Source organism: Scyliorhinus canicula, chromosome 8 (genome assembly GCF_902713615.1).
Source record: "Scyliorhinus canicula chromosome 8, sScyCan1.1, whole genome shotgun sequence".
In the NCBI taxonomy this organism is placed as follows: Eukaryota; Metazoa; Chordata; class Chondrichthyes; order Carcharhiniformes; family Scyliorhinidae; genus Scyliorhinus; species Scyliorhinus canicula.
The window spans coordinates 191,800,043-191,822,015 of NC_052153.1; the positions used below are offsets into that span (position 1 = coordinate 191,800,043).

At 51.9% G+C, this 21,973-nt stretch overlaps 1 protein-coding gene across 1 annotated transcript in view; it reads right to left on the minus strand.

Moving 5' to 3' along the window:
- Window positions 1–21,973, minus strand: part of tmem8b (transmembrane protein 8B) — a 190,455-nt gene that overhangs the window by 3,929 nt on the left and 164,553 nt on the right. The window contains exons 7-11 of the mRNA XM_038805916.1: window positions 19,820–19,916; window positions 19,221–19,344; window positions 9,360–9,502; window positions 8,392–8,570; window positions 5,168–5,314 (exon numbers count right to left, since the gene is read on the minus strand). Coding sequence (XP_038661844.1) covers window positions 5,168–5,314; window positions 8,392–8,570; window positions 9,360–9,502; window positions 19,221–19,344; window positions 19,820–19,916 — 690 coding nt within the window. The remainder of the gene's footprint in view (window positions 1–5,167; window positions 5,315–8,391; window positions 8,571–9,359; window positions 9,503–19,220; window positions 19,345–19,819; window positions 19,917–21,973) is intronic.

The window sequence follows — 21,973 nt, forward strand, 5'->3', positions numbered from 1 at the left end:
CAACACAGAAGGGGGTCATCCGGCCACGAGAGTCCTTACAGGTCCTTTGCTAAAGCAGTTCGCCGTGTTCCACTCTCCTGCCCTTTGCCTGGAACCCTGTAAATTATCTTCAGATAACGATACCGTTGCCTTTTGAAACCTGAAACAGAATCTTCCTGCACCGTTCCTTGTGGCACACAGAGAGAATCAACTACGATTTAATGGAATGGCGGGACAGGTTCGAGGGGCTGAATGGCCTCCTCCTGTTCCTATGTTCTGATGGAAGGCCATTTCTATGAATCATTGTGAATTGGGGATATCTTACGCTCACAACCATCCCGACCCAATTCCTGCCTGGCCCATTGCACACAGGACATGTCCAACATGCCCGCAACAGCGCCCACTCCACTCACCCAGCGCCCACTCCACTCACCCTGCTCCAGATACCCAGCAAGCTAATGCCCCAGCGAGGCGGCTGCTCCTTGTTGGGCGATAGGTCGCCGCAGTGGTTAGCACTGTGGCTTCACAGCTCCAGGGTCCCAGGTTCGATTCCCGGCTTGGGTGACTGTCTGTGCGGAGTCTGCACGTTCTCCCCGTGTCTGCGTGGGTTTCCTCCGGGTGCTCCAGTTTCCTCCCAAACACGTGCAGGGTGGCTGGGGCTATGGGGTTACAAGGACAGGGTGGGGAGGTGGGCCGAGGAAGGGTGCTCTTTCAGAGGGTCAGTGGTGACTCGATGGGCTGAATAGCCTCCTTTTCTGCACTGTAGAGATGCTATGAAACAGTTGGCAGTGAACCAGTCTCTGGGCTGATAGGGGGCAGAGTGAGAAATGAAATGTAAATCGCTTATCGTCACAAGTTGGCCTCAACTGAAGTTACTGTGAAAAGCCCCTAGTCGCCACATTCCGGCGCCTGTTCGGGGAGGCTGGTACGGGAATTGAACCCGCGCTGCTGGCCTGCCTTGGTCTGCTTTAAAAGCCAGCTATTTAGCCCAGTGTGCTAAACCAGCCCAGAACCAGTCAATCTCCACAATTCCCCAGTGCACCATCAGAAAACTCAAACACCTTGGCTCTGGCCGAGGGAAAGCTCCGGGATTCGGTTAGAAGAAAGCGACTGCTGCATTTATATAGGGCCTAATGAAATATACAACCCAATGAAATGTAACTTGAACACAGGGAGATCCCATAAATGAGAAGGTGACGAAAGATTGGACCGCCTGTTTTTACTGATGCGGTTTGAGGGATGGCCGGGAGCGCAGGGAGAGCTCCCCCTACCTGTCCTTCACCCAATCGCGGTCGTGGGATCTTGACTCTAACTGAAAGGGCAGACACAGCTTGGTTTATCGGAGTTGTGAGTGGGTTGCACCCCACAAAGAAAGCACAGAGACGCCACGACAGGCAAAGGTGCTTTGAAGTCTGTAAAGCCTTTGAATCAGTGTTACAAGCCCATCTCACAGGTCGGCGCAACATCGAGGGCCGAAGGGCCTGCAGTGCGCTGTAATCTTCTACGACTGGGCTATGACTATCTCGCCTCCATCCTGAGCTGCTCCGGCTCCACCCCAACTATAGCCATGAAATAATTAGAGTGTCCACTAGATGGTGCCTGGGAGCAGCAAAGAATTTATCCATTTAATTCTTCCAAAAATACTTTTGAACATATTATTAATTATTGATGAGATCATGACAGGAACAGAATTCAGATATTCATATTCAGCGTGTTTGGAAACTTATTTTTAAGACAGATCTAGAGGATAGTGGATGACAAGAAAGCCAAGTTATGTCTAAATAAACTCGATTTTTAAATGTTATTCTTTCACAGAATGTGGGGTGTTGCTGGTTAGACCCAGAATTTGTTGCCCATCCCTAGATGCCCTTCAGAAGGTGGTGGTGAGCTGCCTTCTTGAACTGCTGCAGATCACGTGCTGTAGGTACACCCACTGTGCTGTTAGGGAGGGAGTTCCAGTATTTCACCCAGCGACAGTGAAGGAACGGCCGATATATTTCCCAGTCAGGGAGGTGAGTGACTTGGAGGGGAACCTCCAGGTGGTGGGGTTCCCAGGTATCTGCTGCTCTTGTCCTTCTAGGTAGTGGGCGTCAAATGTTTGGAAGGTGCTGCCTAAGGAGCCATGGTGAGTTCCTGGCGTGCATCTTGTAGATGGTACACACGGCTGTCACTGTGCATTGCTGGTGAAGTTAGTGGATGTGGAAGGTGGTGGATGGGGTGTCAATCAAGAGGGGCTGCTTGTCCTGGTGGTAATAAATAGCTGGTTTCACGTCCGGCCCCTTTAGAATACTCCCTCAAAGTAATATGGAACAACATAGGAGAAGATAAAGGGGTAAAATACCTCCAATGTGAGCACTCCCCAGTCAGCTACAGCACAGGGTTAGATACAGAGTAACGTTCCCTCTACGCTGTCCCCATCAAACACTCCCCAGTCAGCTACAGCACGGGGTTAGATACAGAGTAAAGCTCCCTCTACACTGTCCCCATCAAACACTCCTAGGACAGGTACAGCACGGGGTTAGATACAGAGTGAAGCTCTGAGAAGGCTTGGTGACCAAACCATCCAATCTATTCACCGTTAGAAGCTGCTTTAAGTGTCACATCCCTGATGCAATGACAGAAGAATGGACACACCAACATCATTCAGCCCCGAGTCTAGTTTGCAGGCGTGCCCTGGTGTTGAGGTTATCTTATTGGACTCGTAATCTAGAATCGCTGGACCAAAGCCACAGAGAATAGTCCTTTGGTAGTACAGAACCTGAGAGTTGCTGTAATGAAGAGACAGATAGCAATGTGGCTGATTCCTAATTGCCCCTGAGGTGTTTGAATGAGTCAGTCACCTGTGGCAACTAGTGATGTATAATAAATGCCGCCCTTGCCTGCCAGGCTCACACCCTGAGAATGAGTTTCTGAAAGCCACGTGGTTCTGACGCAATCATTGTGTCAGACCCTGGCGCACGAGGGATGGGCAAAGCGCAGGGTTATTGGCAACAGAGCCAGAGGCGACAATGAGAGAACGCTCCACACAGTGAAGTGGTTCGGGTCCAGAAGGCACTGCCCGGGAGTGTGGGGGAGGCAGAATCAATCGGGGTCTCCAGAACGGAATTGGTTCATCATCTGAAGTTTGCAGGATTATGGGGAAAGCGTAGTGGAGTGGAGCAAGGCGAATTGCTCTTCGAGAGAGAGCCCGGGGAACAATGGGTGGAATGGCCTCCTTCTGCCTGTAGCCATTCTGTGATTCTGCCATTCTGAGGCCGTAGACCACCCAGGTTGTGGTGTTCGTTGGGATTCTTCTTTTCGGGATGGATGTCGTAGTGTTCACAAAGACCACAGAAGCTAAGTTCATTAACAAAGCTAACTTTTATATACACTACTTAAATTAAGCTTGACCACTTACTCCTACAGTAAACAATCATCATAGTAATCTACACTCTACCAACACTAGTCTCTACACTCTAACTGTACTCTATCCTCTCTAGATCTCTCCTTTCCACTCTCACGGACGTTTGAGAGTCAGTGCTTTATATTGTACCGCATCTAGCTCCATCTAGTGGTTAACTGTAACATGACATTAACTCTTTGTATACTGAACATTTCTATAATGTCACACGGGCCACCTTGTACCATCCTGGTAATGCGTCAACCAGTCTCAAACCAGACTCTTAACTGCCCCATGGAGTCGCTCAGGAAGCCCCTGAGGCCCCCATCGAGAAGACGGCCCACACCCACATTGCCTGGGAAAGTAAGGATCAGGAATCACTTCTGGCTTTGGCCCGGTTCCCACATTGCGAGAATGAATTTTTTTTTTAGAAAGGTAGTCCTCCGTTTCGTCCTGTTTGGAGTGAGGGAGTGTGGCCTAGAGCTGGAGTGCTATCATAGAATTTAGAATCATAGAATTTACAGTGCAGAAGAAGGCCATTCGGCCCATCAGGTCTACACCGGCTCTTGGAAAGAGCGCCCTACCCAAGGTCAACACCTCCACCCTATCCCCATAACCCAGTCACCCCACCCAACACTAAGGGCAATTTTGGACACTAAGGGCAATTTATCATGGTCAATCCACCTAACCTGCACATCTTTGGACTGTGAGAGGAAACCTGAGCACCCGGAGGAAACCCACGCACACACGGGGAGGACGTGCAGGCTCCGCACAGACAGTGATCCAAACCGGGAATCGAACCTGGGACCCTGGAGCTGCGAGGCAACAGTGCTAACCACTGTATTACCGTGCTGCCCATATAAAACTCGCTAAGCGGGAATCACACCCCCCCAGACCAATGATCCAACCGTTATAGAGCAGCAATGATCCAACCGTTATAGAGCAGCAATGATCCAACCGTTATAGAGCAGCAATGATCCAACCGTTATAGAGCCGCAATGATCCAACTGTTATAGAGCAGCAATGATCCAACCGTTATAGAGCAGCAATGATCCAACCGTTATAGAGCAGCAATGATCCAACCGCTATAGAGCAGCAATGATCCAACCGTTATAGAGCCGCAATGACCCAACCGTTATAGAGCAGCAATGATCCAACCGTTATAGAGCCGCAATGACCCAACCGTTATAGAGCAGCAATGATCCAACCGCTATAGAGCAGCAATGATCCAACCGTTATAGAGCAGCAATGATCCAACCGCTATAGAGCAGCAATGATCCAACCGTTATAGAGCAGCAATGATCCAACCGTTATAGAGCAGCAATGATCCAACCGCTATAGAGCAGCAATGATCCAACCGTTATAGAGCCGCAATGATCCAACCGTTATAGAGCAGCAATGATCCAACCGTTATAGAGCCGCAATGATCCAACCGTTATAGAGCAGCAATGATCCAACCGTTATAGAGCAGCAATGATCCAACCGTTATAGAGCAGCAATGATCCAACCGTTATAGAGCCGCAATGATCCAACCGTTATAGAGCCGCAATGATCCAACTGTTATAGAGCAGCAATGATCCAACTGTTATAGAGCAGCAATGATCCAACCGTTATAGAGCAGCAATGATCCAACCGTTATAGAGCAGCAATGATCCAACCGTTATAGAGCAGCAATGATCCAACCGTTATAGAGCAGCAATGATCCAACCGTTATAGAGCCGCAATGATCCAACCATTATAGAGCAGCAATGGTCCCCATCTGCCGCCGCGACAAAGTTCAATTCGTCAGAGCCCAAAGCAAAGACTCACCTGCTTGACGATTGGCTGCAATCTCGCCATGGCAATGACCGTGACCCAGACGGACATGAGTGACCCCAGAAAGTCGCAGAACTGCAGCACATCGTATTCCATGATGCAAAACACCACCATTCCAGGCTGGTCGCAGGCGTGGTAAAACTGCAGGGTTTACAACAAGCATCTGTTAGTCTGCACAATCTGAGGCATCTGCACAGACAGAGGTTGGGAGGGTGGGGGGTGGGGGGAGGGGGCGGGGGGGGGGGGGGGGGGGAGGAGGGGGGGGGTAGGGAGGATGGAAGGTGTTTCCCCTGCCTGGGGAATCCAGATCTAGTGGAGCACAGTTTCAAATTAAGGGGTCTGCCAATAATTTTTTCACATTTTTAAATTTATTTTTTACAGTACCCAATTCAGTTTTTTCAATGAAAGGGGCAATTTAGCGTGGCCAATCCACCTAAGCTGCACATCTTTGGGTTGTGGGGGGGGCGAAGCCCACGCAAACACGGGGAGAATGTGCAAACTCCACACGGACAGTGACCCGGGGTCGGGATCGAACCTGGGACCTCGGCGCCGTGACGCCGCGGTGCTAACCCACTGCGTCACCATGCTGCCCCCCCCAAGGGTCTGCCATTTAATAATGAAATGAAAATCACTTATTGTCACAAGTAGGCTTCAAATGAAGTTACTGTGAAAAGCCCCTAGTCGCCACATTCCGGCGCCTGTTCGGGGAGGCTGTTACGGGAATCGAACCGTGCTGCTGGCTTGCCTTGGTCTGCTTTCAAAGCCAGCGATTAGCCCTGTGAGCTAAACAGCCCCTAATACTGAGATGAGTGGCATTTGTTTCTCTCAGACCAAAAAATAAATAAAGAGGGAGGAGGTAAACTATGAGGGTAAACAAACCAAGAGTTTCTTTAAATATAATAAAGAGGAAGAGAGAGGCCAAAGGGAGATTGAGACTGGGGAAATAATAATGGGGAACCAGGAAATGGCTGAGAAGTTCAATGAATACTTTGCATCAGTCTTCATGGTGGAAGACATTTAATAGCATTCCAAAAATACTAAATAATCGAGGGATAGAAGCAGGGGAAGGTCATTAAGACAATAATAATCACAAGGGGAAAATTACTGGGGAAAATAAGTCCCATTTTTAGGACGGCAACTAGTGGAGTGCCGCAGGGATCATTGCTGGGGTCATAATTATTGACAATAAATATCAATGACTTGGACGAGGGAAGTGAATGTACTATTGCTAAGTTTGTGGATGACACCAAAGTAGGTGGGAAGGTGAGGAAAATACAAAGAGCTTACAGAAGGATAAAGACAGGTTAGGTGAGTGGTCAAAGAATTGGCATTTGGAATGGAATGTAGGAAAATGTGACGTTCTGCCCTTTGGTCGGAAGAATAAAGGAGCTGAATGTTATTTAAATGGAGAGAGACTGCAGAAAGCTGCAGCACGGGGGGGGGGGGGGGGGGGGGGGGGATTTGGGGGTCCTCGCCCATCAATCACAAAACGTTAGCTTAGGGAGCCGGTGGCATTGTGGTGTTGTCAGTAGACTTGTAATCAAACAATCCAGGGCAGTGCCCTGGGACATGAGTTTGAATTCGATAAAAATCTGGAGTTAAAAGTCTAACGACGATCATGAAACCATCGTCGATTGTTGTAAAAACCCATCTGCTTCACTCATGCCCTTGGGGGAAGGAAATCTGCCGTCCTTACCCGGTCTGGCCTACATGTGACTCCAGACCCACAGCAATGGGGTTGACTCTGAAAATGCCCTCTGAAATGGCCGAGCGAGACACTTAGTTCAAGGGCAATTAGGGATGGGAAATAAATGCTGACCTTTGACACCCACATACCGTGAAAAAATAATAATAAAAATTCAGCAGGAAAGCAAATGGAATGTTGGTCTTTATTTCAAAGGGAATGGATTATAAAATAGGGAAGTCCTGCTAAAACTATACACGGCTCTAGTTAGACCACACCTGGAACACTGTGAACAGTTTTGGTCCCCTTATCTATGGAAAGATATCCCGGCATTGGAGGCAGTCCAGAGAAGGTTCACTCGGTTGATCCCGGGTAGGGAGGGATTTTCTATTGAGGAGAGGTTGAGTAGGTTGGGCCTGTGCTCATTGGAGTTTAGAAGAATGAGAGGCCACCTTATTGAGACATATCGGATTCTCAGGGGGTTTGACAGGGTCGATGCTGAGAGGTTGTTTCCCCTTGTGGGAGAGTCTGGGACCAGAGGGCACAATCTCAGAGTAAGGGGGTCGCCCATTTCAGGCAAAGATGAGGAGGAATTTCTTCTCTCAGAGGGGAGTGAATCTGTGGAATTCTTTACCGCAGAGAGCTGTAGGGGCCGGGCCGTTCAGTATGTTCAAGGCTGAGAGAGACAGATTTTTAATCAGTGAGGGAATCGAGGGTTATGGGGATGAGGTGGGAGAGTGGAGTTGAGGATTATATCAGATCAGCCATGATCTCATTGAATGGAGGAGCGGACTCGATGGGCCGAATGGCCTAATTCTGCTCCTATGTCTTAGTCTTCTGTTTAGCCTTTGGACAAAGTGTGGGTTGGGTCACTGAATATGTTCAAGGCTGCGTTAGATTTGTGATGAGCAAGGAAATGAAGAGTTGTGCAACAGGAAGGGTGACGTTGAGGCCACAGTCAGATCAGCCATGATGGCCCTATTGAATGGCAGAGCAGGTTGACGGGCCGAATGGCCTACTCCTGCTCCTGTTCCTTATGACTTCCTGATGAAAGGGGGGGGGGAAGGAGAGACAGAGAGAGAGAGAAGATATGCGTAGATTGATAGAGAATTTTACAAGAGGGCGCAAAGAAAAAAGAGAAAGGCCAGGAGTCAGAGGGAGGAGCTGAGGGTCAGAGGGAGAGGTCGAGTGTCCTGCAGGTCAGGGGTCAGGGATTCCAGGTATGGAGCAGTTTGTGGCAAGTTACTTGGAGATTAGAGTTGGTGTCTGAGCGGTTCAATGGGTAATGTCGCAGAGGGTACCTAAGGCAGGGGTGAGATCTCTCCTCTGTATCGTGTGGGGAATCTGCTCTGTTTCCCCCCTTCCCCCCAACGTCAGTGACCCAGGGGCAAACAGTCACCTTCCCAAACAGCCCCTCCCGGCCAAGACAGGCTCAATGAGCAGAGGCCAGAGGTCAAACAGTCACGGTCACCGGTCAGCTCTGCGCACAAAGGCCCACGCGGCGCACTGTGGATGGACAAAGGGAGGCACTGACCGTGGAGAAAAACATGGTGAAAATGTAGACGGAGGCCTCCAGGAGGTATTCGCTGCGTATTGCTATGGCAACGGGCGGAACGAACATGAGGTTGCTGAGGCAGAGCAAGAGGGTGGAGAGCAGTTGAAAGCCATATGAGTAAGCCTCCAGGTTATCGGTGCAGCCCCATCCATTCCAACCTATAACAGGGAGAAACCAGTCAGAATCACAGGAGACCAATCGGCCCATCGTACCCATGTTGGGGTTTTGAAAGAGCGATCCAATCAGAGACACACCTCCACTCTACCCTCAAAGCCCCGGACCATTGATGTTCATTTGAAATGAAATGAAAGTTGCTTATTGTCACGAGTCGGCTTCAAATGAAGTTACTGTGAAAAGCCCCTAGTCGCCACATTCCGGCGCCTGCTCGGGGAAGCTGGTACGGGAATTGAACCCGCGCTGCTGGCCTTGGTCTGCTTTACAAGCCAGCTGTTTAGCCCACTGTGCTAAACCAGCCCCTATTTGTAAGTATTTTGTCCCTGAATCTTCTCTCGCTGCCCTTTCAGAAGCTCAGATCTCAACAGCCAGCGGGTTTCCCAAAGGCGTGAGGTGGCTTCAATGGCGATTCTCATTGACAACCGACACGCGGCCGGCAGACACGCGGCCGGGGGGGGGGCTGCAGAATCTCGCCCAAGATGTTCTCTCACCCCCCCCCAACCCCTTCACCCCTCTTTCACCTGTTACACCTTGTTGCTGCCCTAACTTGTCCCAGTTCTGATGACAGGTCATCGACCCCAGACGTTGACTCTTGTTTCTCTCCCCGCAGATTGTGCCAGACCTGCCGGGTTTAATCCGGAGTTTTCCCGTTTTTTTTTTCACAGGTTTGCCGCACCCGCCGCGTTTTGTTTTGGGACCAGGACCCTGTCTGCCTCGGCCCTGGTCAAAGACAGCCCGAGAGTGTGGCATCCCCTGAGCTGCCGCTGGCCTACCTGCTTTGCATTCGCAGGCAGCATATAGGTAGTTGTTGGTGCGCAGGAGTTTGCACTGCCCGTAGATGCCGCACTCGTTTATACACGGTGTTAGGTAGGTTCTCAGGTACACCTCTGCTGTCACATTGTTGCACACTTCGTACCTGTGAAGATCAGAGAATATTCCCATCACAAAAGCCGTGAACTGGACCACTGAGTCACAAACTGCGGGGCATCTATACCTCCACAAAGCACAAATGTGAGATTATCCATTTTGGTAGGAATAACAGCAAAAGGGATTATTATATAAATGATAAAATATTAAAGCATGCCGCTGTGCAGAGAGACCTGGGTGTGCTAGTGCATGAGTGGCAGAAAGTTGGTTTGCAGGTGCAACAGGTGATTAAGGCGGCGAATGGAGTTTTTTTTTATTCATAGAATTTACAGTGCAGAAGGAGGCCATTCGGCCCATCGAGTCTGCACCGGCTCCTGGAAAGAGCACCCTACCCAAGGTTAACATCTCCACCCTATCCCCATAACCCAGTAACCCCACCCAACACTAAGGGCAATTTTGGACACTGAGGGCAATTTATCATGGCCAATCCACCTAACTTGCACATCTTTGTCCTTCATTGCTAGAGGGATGGAGTTTAAGACTAGGGAGGTTATGCTGCAATTGTATAAGGTGTTAGTGAGGCCACACCTGGAGTATTGTGTTCAGTTTTGCTCTCCTTACCTGAGAAAGGACGTACTGGCGCTGGAGGGTGTGCAGAGGAGATTCACTAGGTTAATCCCAGAGCTGAAGGGGTTGGATTACGAGGAGAGGTTGAGTAGGCTGGGACTGTACTCGTTGGAATTTAGAAGGATGCGGGGGAATCTTATAGAAACATTTAAAATTATGAAGGGAATAGATAGGATAGATGCGGGCAGGTTGTTTCCACTGGCGGGTGAAAGCAGAACTAGGGGACACAGCCTCAAAATAAGGGGAAGTAGATTTAGGACTGAGTTTAGGAGGAACTTCTTCACCCAAAGGGTTGTGAATCTATGGAATTCCTTGCCCAGTGAAGCAGTTGAGGCTCCTTCATTAAATGTTTTCAAGATAAAGATAGATTTTTTTTGAAGAATAAAGGGATTAAGGGTTATGGTGTTTGGGCGGGAAAGTGGAGCTGAGTCCACAAAAGATCAGCCATGATCTCATTGAATGGTGGAGCAGGCTCGATGGGCCAAATGGCCTACTCCTTCTCCTAGTTCTTATGTTCTTAAGGCGGGCTGAATGGTCTCCTTCTGTGCTGTGGCCATTCTATCGTTCTATTAGGACAGGTGGTAATGAGTTATGAAGTCGGCGGACTTTGACAGTCAGAGATGACTGTGACCTCTGGAGTCTGGATGTTTGTGAGGGAATTGGGAGCAGAAACAGGGAGTTCAGCTGGCTGAGAGGAGGCCCAGAGAAAACAGAGGCCAGCGAACCCTCCACATCCCAACCCCCTGCCTTCCTCTACAGCGAGTGTGGCAGAGACCAGGTCCCACCAGACCAAGGCTGCGGAGCCACACCAGGCCCCACCAGACCGAGGCTACGGAGCCACAACAGGCCCCACCAGACCGAAGCTACGGAGCCACACCAGGCCCCACCAGGCCCCACCAGGCCGGGGCTACAGAGCCACACCAGGCCCCACCAGACCGAAGCTACGGAGCCACACCAGGCCCCACCAGGCCCCACCAGGCCGGGGCTACGGAGCCACACCAGGCCCCACCAGACCGAGGCTACGGAGCCACAACAGGCCCCACCAGACCGAAGCTACGGAGCCACACCAGGCCCCACCAGGCCCCACCAGGCCGGGGCTACGGAGCCACACCAGGCCCCACCAGACCGAGGCTACGGAGCCACAACAGGCCCCACCAGGCCAGGGCTGCAGAGCCACACCAGGCCCCACCAGGCCAGGGCTGCAGAGCCAAACCAGGCCCCACCAGGCTGGGGCTGCAGAGCCAAACCAGGCCCCACCAGGCTGGGGCTGTGGAGCCACACCAGGCCCTACCAGGCTGGGGCTGCAGACCCACACCAGGCCCCACCAGGCTGGGGCTGCGGAGCCACACCAGGCCCTACCAGGCTGGGGCTGCAGACCCACACCAGGCCCCACCAGGCTGGGGCTGCGGAGCCACAACAGGCCCCACCAGACCAGGGCTGCGGAGCCTCACCAGACCCCACCAGGCTGGGGCTGTGGAGCCACACCAGCCCCACCAGGCCAGGGCTGTGGAGCCTCACCAGGCCCCACCAGGCTGGGGCTGTGGAGCCACACCAGGCCCCACCAGGCCAGGGCTGTGGAGCCTCACCAGGCCCCACCAGGCTGGGGCTGTGGAGCCACACCAGGCCCCACCAGACCGGGGCTGTGGAGCCACACCAGGCCCCACCAGGCTGGGGCTGTGGAGCCACACCAGGCCCCACCAGACCGGGGCTGTGGAGCCACACCAGGCCCCACCAGGCCAGGCTGCAGAGCCACACCAGGCCCCACCAGGCCGGGGCTGCGGAGCCACACCAGGCCCCACCAGACCAGGGCGGCAGAGCCACACCAGGCCCCACCAGGCCAGGCTGCAGAGCCACACCAGGCCCCACCAGGCCGGGGCTGCAGAGCCACACCAGACCCCACCAGGCCAGGGCTGCAGAGCCACACCAGGCCCCACCAGACCAGGGCGGCAGAGCCACACCAGGCCCCACCAGGCCAGGCTGCAGAGCCACACCAGGGCGGGGCTGCAGAGCCACACCAGACCCCACCAGGCTGGGGCTGTGGAGCCACACCAGGTGATATTTAAGACACAGTTGACCAACACGGCGCAAGCCCATCATCTTACGCGACACATCGCTGTCAAAGAAACTACTAAAACTCCAGAGAATGCTGTCCTAACACCCCGCCATGCCATTGTCACTTTCTGTTAGTTTGGCCACAGTTTCTGTTACACTAATGACCGTGGCTTCCTGTTACATCTCCATCACATGACCACAGCCGCCATTACATCCTGTCACATGACCGTGGCTTCCTGGTCCACCTGTCACATGACCACAGCCACCCGTTACAACCCATTACCTAATCATGGGTGGTCTGTGAATCTGAACTGAATCAGTCTCCAGAGAGTTGAGCACATACGCCTGGATATTTGCCAAGTCGCAATGGCTCAGGAACCCGTTAAAAATCATAGAATCCCTACTGTGCAGAAGAAGTCCGTTCGGCCCATCGAGTCTGCCCTTGGAAAGAGCACCCCACCTCCACCCTATCCCCGTAACCCAGTCACCCCTCCTAACCTTTTTGGACACTAAGGGGCAATTTAGCATGGCCAATCCACCTAACCTGCACATCTTTGGACTGTGGGAGGGAACCGGAGCACCCGGAGGGAACCCACGCACACACGGGGAGAAAGTGCAGACCCCGCACAGGCAGTGACCCAAGGCCGGAATTGAACCCGGGTCCCGGGAGCTGTGAGGCAGCAGTGCTAACCACTGCGCCGCCGTGCCATCCATAAAAATAGGTGGATCCTGATTCTGGGATTCCAGAGCCTGTCTGATTTTCCGGAATGCCTTTTAAGAGTCCGGCTAGTTCCTGTCATAAGCCCACATCCGGCAGGTCCGGTATGGCAGGGCTCCATTGCAGAGACAGATGTCTGAATATACAAACATATTCCATAGGCATGTCCTCCCCCCCATCCCCCCCCCCCCCACCCCCACCCACCCCCCTCCCCTGCCCCGCTCCCACCCCCCAGCATCCCCATCAATGTCGGCCAGTTTTTTTAAAGAGCCATGGTTCACAACAGTTTCGAGGAGTCGTGAACCCTAGTCTGCATCAGGAAACTTTTTAAAAGGTAGCTTCAAATGGTTCTCCTCATGTCTCCTATGCCAAGCTATGCCCTTCCACCTATCCCATGATCCCTGATGCTTTAAAAGCCAGGATATGGCATTTCTATGGCCATTGACCATTACACACTTTATAACAATCCTCTAGTGACGGTAGGACGTGTAAACGAAAGCTTAAAAAAAGCTATTCATTCATAACTTTCTATTATGTTAAAAAAAGCTATTTCATTTAGAACGCAATAAAAGTGTCAATCATCCAGGCCCTTTAAAGTATTCATAACAAAAACCATTAACCCTTGAAACCACTTAACCTAGTGTAACTAAACATGGACAAATTGACAGTAGAGATCAGTGAGTTGAGCTGTCAATCAATGCTTACCCTGGGGTGTAGATGCTTCATCAATTGTAATCGCTGTCGGGGCTCTTGGGGAGGCGAGGGCATGAGGTGGCATGGATGGGGCCTCTGGAGTGTGGGAAGGGGGAGGGCTGGAGGGCCTTTCTGTTTTTATCCCAACTGGGACAAAGTCCCACAGCACTGAGGTGGGCCTTTTCAACGTCCTGCCTCCACTCCCTGCCGCTCCTGTGGTTGCCTCCAAACCTGTCCTCAGGTCAGCAGGCCCAACTGCAGCCTGTATCCGCCTGCCCCCCGGCAATGAAGATCCCTTATGGGCACCTTCCCCCGTGGTAAGTGGGCAGAGCCAAGAACTTTCCTGACTCCCGCTGCCCGCCTCGAGGATGAAAATTCAGGGTATAATCGAGGCTGCAACTTGCCATTCCTGTCCTCAGTTTCTCCCCCAAACTCTCTCCCTCACTCCAAAAGTCTCTTGGTGGTTTAAGAGAAATTCTCAACGTTCAGACTGGTGAATTTTGGTTGGATGAGGATCTCGGGGGACGTGGCGCAATGGCGGGGGAACGGGTTTGAAGTAAAGGATCGACCGTGCACACTGATCTGCTTCTGTCCCGACGACCTCCGGAAAAGGTCTGTTCCCTCAGCTGGATTCGAAAGATCCCATCGCACCCCTTTGTGCATTTGATGGCTCGCTCTGGTGCCCCTCCTCATATTTATCTTGCAAACCAACGTCACAACGAAACCTGATCTGACCATCATCTGTTTGTGGGAGCTTGCTGTGCACAAATTGGTGGCTCCGGCACCCGCAGTGACCACACTTCAAGACGTACTCCATTGGCTGCGCTGCTATTTGGGACCTCTTGGCTCCAGTTGGCTGCTTTGGCCAGCGAGCGAGGGGTTACGGATGAAAACCCCCTGCACCTTATTAATCAATATCACCGCTGCTAATTTTGCTTTGAGTCGTTCAGTGGGAAAGTGAGGCTCAAATTCTGCAAACATCCTATTTACTCCGTGTTCCTTGTAAATCAGTCCCGTATCCAGATTAAACTGCTTGGGTTTAACCAGAATCGCTCTGATAAACAGGCTTCTAATTACTTTCAAACCAAATTGTATTTAATAATAATCCCCAATGTGCAGCTCCAGTTTATTCGGCCCGATACACCGACATTAGCGAGATATGGGGAGGCACAAATCAAATTCTCCATAACTGGGAGATAAACATCTCCACAGCAGATAGACCAGAGCAGGACACAGAGAAGATTCTGGAACCAGCCAGCGGACTCAATGTTTGAAGATAAACATATATATTCTACAAGATTGGGACGGGGGTGGAGAGGAGCAAACAGGAGAGGTTATTTGTGGCTCCGATGATACAGGAGAGGTTTGGTGAGGGGGTACACTCACCCCGATCGTACAGGGGAGGTTTGGTGAGGGGGGTACACTCACCCCGATGATACAGGAGAGGTTTGGTGAGGGAGATACACTGACCCCGATGATACAGGGGAGGTTTGGTGAGGGAGATACACTGACCCCGATGATACAGGGGAGGTTTGGTGAGGGGGGTACACTCACCCCGATGATACAGGAGAGGTTTGGTGAGGGGGGTACACTCACCCCGATCGTACAGGGGAGGTTTGGTGAGGGAGTACACTCACCCCGATCGTACAGGGGAGGTTTGGTGAGGGAGTACACTCACCCCGATCGTACAGGGGAGGTTTGGTGAGGGGGTACACTCACCCCGATCGTACAGGGGAGGTTTGGTGAGTGGGTACACTCACCCCGATGATACAGGGGAGGTTTGGTGAGGGGGGGTACACTCACCCCGATGATACAGGGGAGGTTTGGTGAGGGGGGTACACTCACCCCGATGATACAGGAGAGGTTTGGTGAGGGGGGTACACTCACCCCGATGATACAGGAGAGGTTTGGTGAGGGGGGTACTCTCACCCCGATGATACAGGAGAGGTTTGGTGAGGGGGGTACACTCACCCCGATGATACAGGAGAGGTTTGGTGAGGGGGGGTACACTCACCCCGATCGTACAGGGGAGGTTTGGTGAGGGGGTACACTCACCCCGATCGTACAGGGGAGGTTTGGTGAGGGGGGTACACTCACCCCGATCGTACAGGAGAGGTTTGGTGAGGGGGGTACACTCACCCCGATCGTACAGGGGAGGTTTGGTGAGGGGGGTACACTCACCCCGATCGTACAGGAGAGGTTTGGTGAGGGGGGTACACTCACCCCGATCGGACAGGGGAGGTTTGGTGAGGGGGGTACACTCACCCCGATCGTACAGGAGAGGTTTGGTGAGGGGGTACACTCACCCCGATCGTACAGGGGCGGGTGGCAGAAAATGCCCTGTGCACATGTGGGACAAGCAGACCACGGAACAGGCAATCCGTGACAAACATAGTGGACATCGTAGCAATAAACAGTAATAACCTGACAGGGGAACATTAAACAAGGGACTGCTGTGTGTGCATTTAAAGCGAAACGAGACAAGCATATGAGAGAGAAGGGAATGTGTTTCGATGATAGTTTGGAGGAAAGGTGGAACGAGGTTTGGGTGGGGCATAAACACCAGCATGGACTGGTTGGGCCGAATGGCCTCTTTCTGTGCCGCATGTTCTGTGTAATCCAAATGTGGGCGAGTTGATTTCAGTCGGGAAGCTTTTAAAAACACCCACCAGAACCCAAGCCACTTGAGACTGGGATGAGGAGGAATTTCTTCATCCAGAGGGCGGTGAATCTTTGGGATTCTCTCCCTCAGAGGGCGGTGGAGTCTCAGTCAGTGAGCGTGTCCAAGACGGGAATCAATAGATTTCTAGATGTTAAAGACATCAAGGGATAAGGGGATAGCATGGTGAAAATGCCATTGAGACAGGAGATCAGCAGTGAGCGAGTTGATTGGAGGAGTGGGCCGAGGGGCCGAATGGCCTACCCCTGCTCCGATCTCCTTTGTTCCAACTCGACAGACCACCAGGTGGAATCAAAGAAAGGCAGCCAATCACCTTGCAGGAGACGGGCTGGCCATTTAACATAAAATGAATAAGAAATAAGAGCAGCAGTGGGCCGTTTGGCCCATCTATCCTGATACTCCTTTTAATTAAATTCATAGCTGATCTGATTGTGGCCTTAACTCCACCTCCCCGCCTGACCCCCATAACCCTGACCCAGCCCCCACTGCTCTCTGAGGAAGAGCATCCCAGACTAACGACACTCTGAGATTAGAAATCCCTCCCCATCTCCGTCGGAAATGCAAAGCCCCCTTATTATGAAACCTCGCTGCTTAGTTCTAGAATCCACCATGAGGCGATAAATCTTCTCAGCGTTGCCCTTTCAGAATCTTCTATGTTTCAATAAAAACACCTCTCATCCTTCTATTGACCCAACCTGTCCTCATTCGACAAACCTCTTCATCTCAGGAATTAGCCGAGTGAACCTTCTCTGAGTGGCTTCCTGTGCCAGTTTTCCCCTCTGTCAGTGAGGTCTCCCAAACTGTCCACAGTGTTCCTGGCGTGGTAGCAGGATATCCTGGGCAAAATTCTCCCAAAGGGAGACAAACAGCCGACGCCGGAGTGAAACCCGGAGTGTTTCACTCCGGCGTCGGAGGCTGCTCCTCGCCCCCTATTCCACCACCCCCCCCCCACCCCCTGGGGGCTAGGAGCGGCGGCGCGTGAATTCACGCGCCAGGCCTTGATGCTTGCGTCAAAGCGGCTGCCGTCTTCCCCTCCGCTGCCCCGCAAGACATGGCGGCTTGATCTTGCGGGCCGGCGGAGGGAAAAGAGTGAGCCTTTTAGAGACGCCGGCCCGACGGTCGGTGGACACGTCCTGAGCACCCCCCTGGTGCTCGATCCCCTCTCTGCCCCCCACAGGCCCCACATGCACCGGTCGCGCGATGTTCACGCCGGCAGCGACCAGGTGTGGTTGGAGCCGGCGTGAACCGGTCGGGTTCGGCAGGCCGCTCGGCCCATCCGGGCCGGAGAATCGCCGGTCGCTGTGAGAAACGGCGAGTGGCGATTCTCCGGGCGGTCTGTCGCAAAGCGCGACACGCCATTTTGGGGGGGGGGGGGTGGGAGAATCGCGTGGGGGTGCCAGGGCGGCGTGGCGTGATTCACCCGGCACTCCCGCGATTCTCCCACCCGGCGTGGGGGTGGGAGAGTCGAGCCCCCCTACTTTCACTCTGCACTCCCTGACAACGCAGGACAAATTCCATTCGCCTTTCTGGTCACTTGCGTTATCTGTGTGTTAATCTTTTGTGACTTATTTACACGGGCAACCCAGATCCCTCGGCACCACAGCGTTCTGCAGCCCCTCTTCCTTGAAATAATATTCTGCTTCTCTATTATCCCTCCCAAAGTGGACACTTTCAAACATCTGTCAAATTCTTCTCCGCTCATTTAACTTGTCGACATCGCTTCGCAGACTCTTTAAATCCTCCTCACAACTTACTTTCCTCCCCATCGTCGTAACATCAGCAAATGCTGCGACAGTACAGTCGGTCCCTGCATCCGGGCGATCAATCCAGATCGTACATGTGGCTGGGAGCCTCACATTTAATCCGTTCTCCAAATTAAACTATTGCCGGCCTGATTCTCTGGGTGTCAGGGAATCTGGCCTCTCATGGGAAGAAAAAGCTAAATGCCCTGACGGCCCCTCTCATACAGCCCACCCACACATCCCCCTCAATCCCTCCTCCCCCACGCCTGGTGTCAGGACTCTGACGTTGCTCTGCTCCTACGATCCAAGGATATGGATTACTTGGACCGGCGCCCTGAGCTCGTGAAGGATCCCGGGCTCCCAAAGCCTCCCGACCAAAATCCCACACCTCTCCCGCCCACAGCTTGGAAAATCTGCCCTGTCAATTGATCAGAGTTCGTCTCTCCGCTGGGAAATGCACAGCACCCGGGGCACAATGAAGTGTTTCTGGAGCATCTCAAACTGTATCAGCCTTTATCGAGGATGAAGGGACAATGCATTAAGCGAAGGTAGAAAGGCTGAAAAGAGCTGAGTTTTTCCCCATAGCAACGTACGGGCGGACATGGCCTAGGTTAAACATCACATCAAAAGATGTTTAGAATCCCAGCATTGCTTATAATCAAAGGTTAAAGCAGATTGGCAAAAAACAAGTACCGAGAATATCCATTACTTAATTTTGCTTTGCTTTAAAATGATGAAGGGGATTGAAAGGGTTGATGTAACGTTTGCAGAAGATCGAAATTCTGGGTGATCAATAATCACTAATTAATCCACTCGGGAATTCAGGAGAAACCTCAGGCGGGATTCTCTGATCCCGCGGCGGGTCGGAGAATCGCCGTTGGGGGGGTGGGGGGGGGGGGGGGCGTGAATCCCACGACGCCGCCCCGGCGCCGGGCCGCAGATTCTCATTGAATCGGCGCCAATGGTGTCGGCATGGCTGGCGCGGCCGGCGTGGCATTGGTCGGGGGCCGCTCAACGTTCCCCCCCCCACCCCCCGGTGATTCTCCACGCTCAACGGGCTGAATGCCCGCCGAGTTCGGCCGAGACCCGCCGGTGTCGTTCGCGTGAGGTACTGCCCAGCGGGATCTCGGCGTTCTGGCTGCGGGGGCCGTCCTGGTGGTGGGGAGGGGGGCATCCGACTTTATTTCACAGTCTTTATTTCGAATTATTCGCTCGTGTGAACTGAAAACTCTCCCATTTGAACACGGAACCTTACCCATTGTCGGCGGAGCAGAGGGAGCGTAGGGTGATGTACCAGTTTCCTGTCTGAGGGTAAGGGATGCGCAGTCTGGTAACATTTGAAGTGGAATTGACCAACAAGAGGAACCCCGCAGAAGTTTCTGGAACAGAAGATAAGATGGATTTGTGTCAGTGAGTTGAGTGCTCTTACTTCCTCCCCTGTCTGACTGAGCTACCTGCTCACCAAGGAATGAGTGGCTTTAAGAAGGGTAGAGAGATAGGGAGAGGGAATCCCAGCACTGAGGGCCCACGACAGCTGGAGTCGCACTTCTGGTGGGGAACCTTCGTGCTACGTGTTCAGAACCTTTCCCCCTGCCCGGAATCTCTCCTGGGTGTGAATGGGTTGGAAATCTCGGAGAGGAAAGCAGGTGGAATGGAACACGGGCTGCCTGTTGGGCAGCTCACTGGGGATAAGGATTCTTCATTCGGAGGCCCCTTATTCCTCTGAGCTCCAGGGTCATTGCGATAGGAGGCCACCACATTCAAACCCTGAGCATCAAATGGAACAAAACAAGGCCCCGGACTGTGAGATTTGTTCAGCCGGGGCAGTAATGAGTGGCGGGATTTCTCCATTACCTGATTCACAACTGATTGAAGTGTTGTCCGATGGCGTCAGAGGCATCCCGTGATTCAGGCAGCCAACCACCGTCACGTTCTCTCCTTTCACCGAGGACTGCAAATCAGAGAAAAGGTTGGCAGGTTAATGACTAAAATGAAGATTCTCTGGGCTGAGATTTCCGAGGAGATTGACGGATTGCCACTCCACTCCTAATTACTGGAGCTACACATTTCCCTCCTGGACTTCTGAACAGGGCCTCTTCAGAAACGTGGGGCAGCCCTTCCTTCGGAGTGCAGCATTGTCAGGGGAAGCCCAGTCACACACTCTTGTTACAGCACTATCTCCTGTACACCAGTCAGTTTAAATGGAACAAAGCTACTTTGAGTAAGTGTGTGAGGTAAGTGGGTAAGGTAAGTGTCTGAGGTAAGTGTGTAAGGTAAGTGGGTAAGGTAAGTGTGTAAGGTAAGTGTGTAAGGTAAGTGTGTGAGGTAAGTGTGTGAGGTAAGTGTGTGAGGTAAGTGTCTGAGGTAAGTATGTAAGGTAAGTGGGTAAGGTAAGTGGGTAAGTGGGTAAGATAAGTGTCTGAGGTAAGTGTCTGAGGTAAGTGGGTAAGGTAAGTGTCTGAGGTAAGTGGGTAAGGTAAGTGGGTAAGGTAAGTGGGTAAGGTAAGTGTGTGAGGTAAGTGTCTGAGGTAAGTGGGTAAGGTAAGTGTCTGAGGTAAGTGGGTAAGGTAAGTGGGTAAGGTAAGTGTCTGAGGTAAGTGGGTAAGGTAAGTGGGTAAGTGGGTAAGATAAGTGTCTGAGGTAAGTGTCTGAGGTAAGTGTCTGAGGTAAGTGGGTAAGGTAAGTGGGTAAGGTAAGTGTCTGAGGTAAGTGGGTAAGGTAAGTGGGTAAGGTAAGTGGGTAAGGTAAGTGGGTAAGGTAAGTGTGTAAGGTACGTGGGTGAGGTAAGTGTGTAAGGTAAGTGGGTAAGGTAAGTGTGTAAGGTACGTGGGTGAGGTAAGTGTGTAAGGTACGTGGGTGAGGTAAGTGTGTAAGGTAAGTGGGTAAGGTAAGTGGGTAAGGTAAGTGTGTAAGGTAAGTGTGTAAGGTAAGTGGGTAAGGTAAGTGTCTGAGGTAAGTGTCTGAGGTAAGTGTCTGAGGTAAGTGTCTGAGGTAAGTGTCTGAGGTAAGTGTCTGAGGTAAGTATGTAAGGTAAGTGGGTAAGGTAAGTGGGTAAGATAAGTGTCTGAGGTAAGTGGGTAAGGTAAGTGGGTAAGGTAAGTGTCTGAGGTAAGTGTGTAAGGTAAGTGGGTAAGGTAAGTGGGTAAGATAAGTGGGTAAGGTAAGTGTGTGAGGTAAGTGTGTGAGGTAAGTGGGTAAGGTAAGTGGGTAAGGTAAGTGTCTGAGGTAAGTGTGTAAGGCAAGTGGGTAAAGTAAGTGTGTAAGGTAAGTGGGTAAGGTAAGTGGGTAAGGTAAGTGGGTAAGGTAAGTGTCTGAGGTAAGTGTGTAAGGCAAGTGGGTAAAGTAAGTGTGTAAGGTAAGTGGGTAAGGTAAGTGGGTAAGGTAAGTGTCTGAGGTAAGTGTGTAAGGTAAGTGTGTAAGGTAAGTGGGTAAGGTAAGTGTGTAAGGTAAGTGGGTAAGGTCAGTGGGTAAGGTCAGTGGGTAAGGTCAGTGTGTAAGGTAAGTGGGTAAGGTAAGTGGGTAAGGTAAGTGGGTAAGGTCAGTGTGTAAGGTCAGTGTGTACGGTAAGTGGGTAAGGTAAGTGTCTGAGGTAAGTGTGTAAGGTAACTGTGTAAGGTAAGTGGGTAAGGTAAGTGTCTGAGGTAAGTGTGTAAGGTAAGTGTGTAAGGTAAGTGGGTAAGGTAAGTGGGTAAGGTCAGTGTTCTGAGGTAAGTGTGTGAGGTAAGTGTGTAGAGTAAGTGTGTGAGGTAAGTGTGTAAGGTACGTGGGTGAGGTACGTGGGTAAGGTACGTGGGTAAGGTAAGTGGGTACGGTAAGTGGGTAAGGTAAGTGGGTAAGGTAAGTGGGTACGGTAAGTGGGTAAGGTAAGTGGGTAAGGTAAGTGGGTAAGGTACGTGGGTAAGGTACGTGTGTCAGGTAAGTGTGTAAGGTACATGGGTAAGGTAAGTGTGTCAGATAAGTGTGTAAGGTTCATGGGTAAGGTAAGTGTGTCAGGTAAGTGGGTAAGGT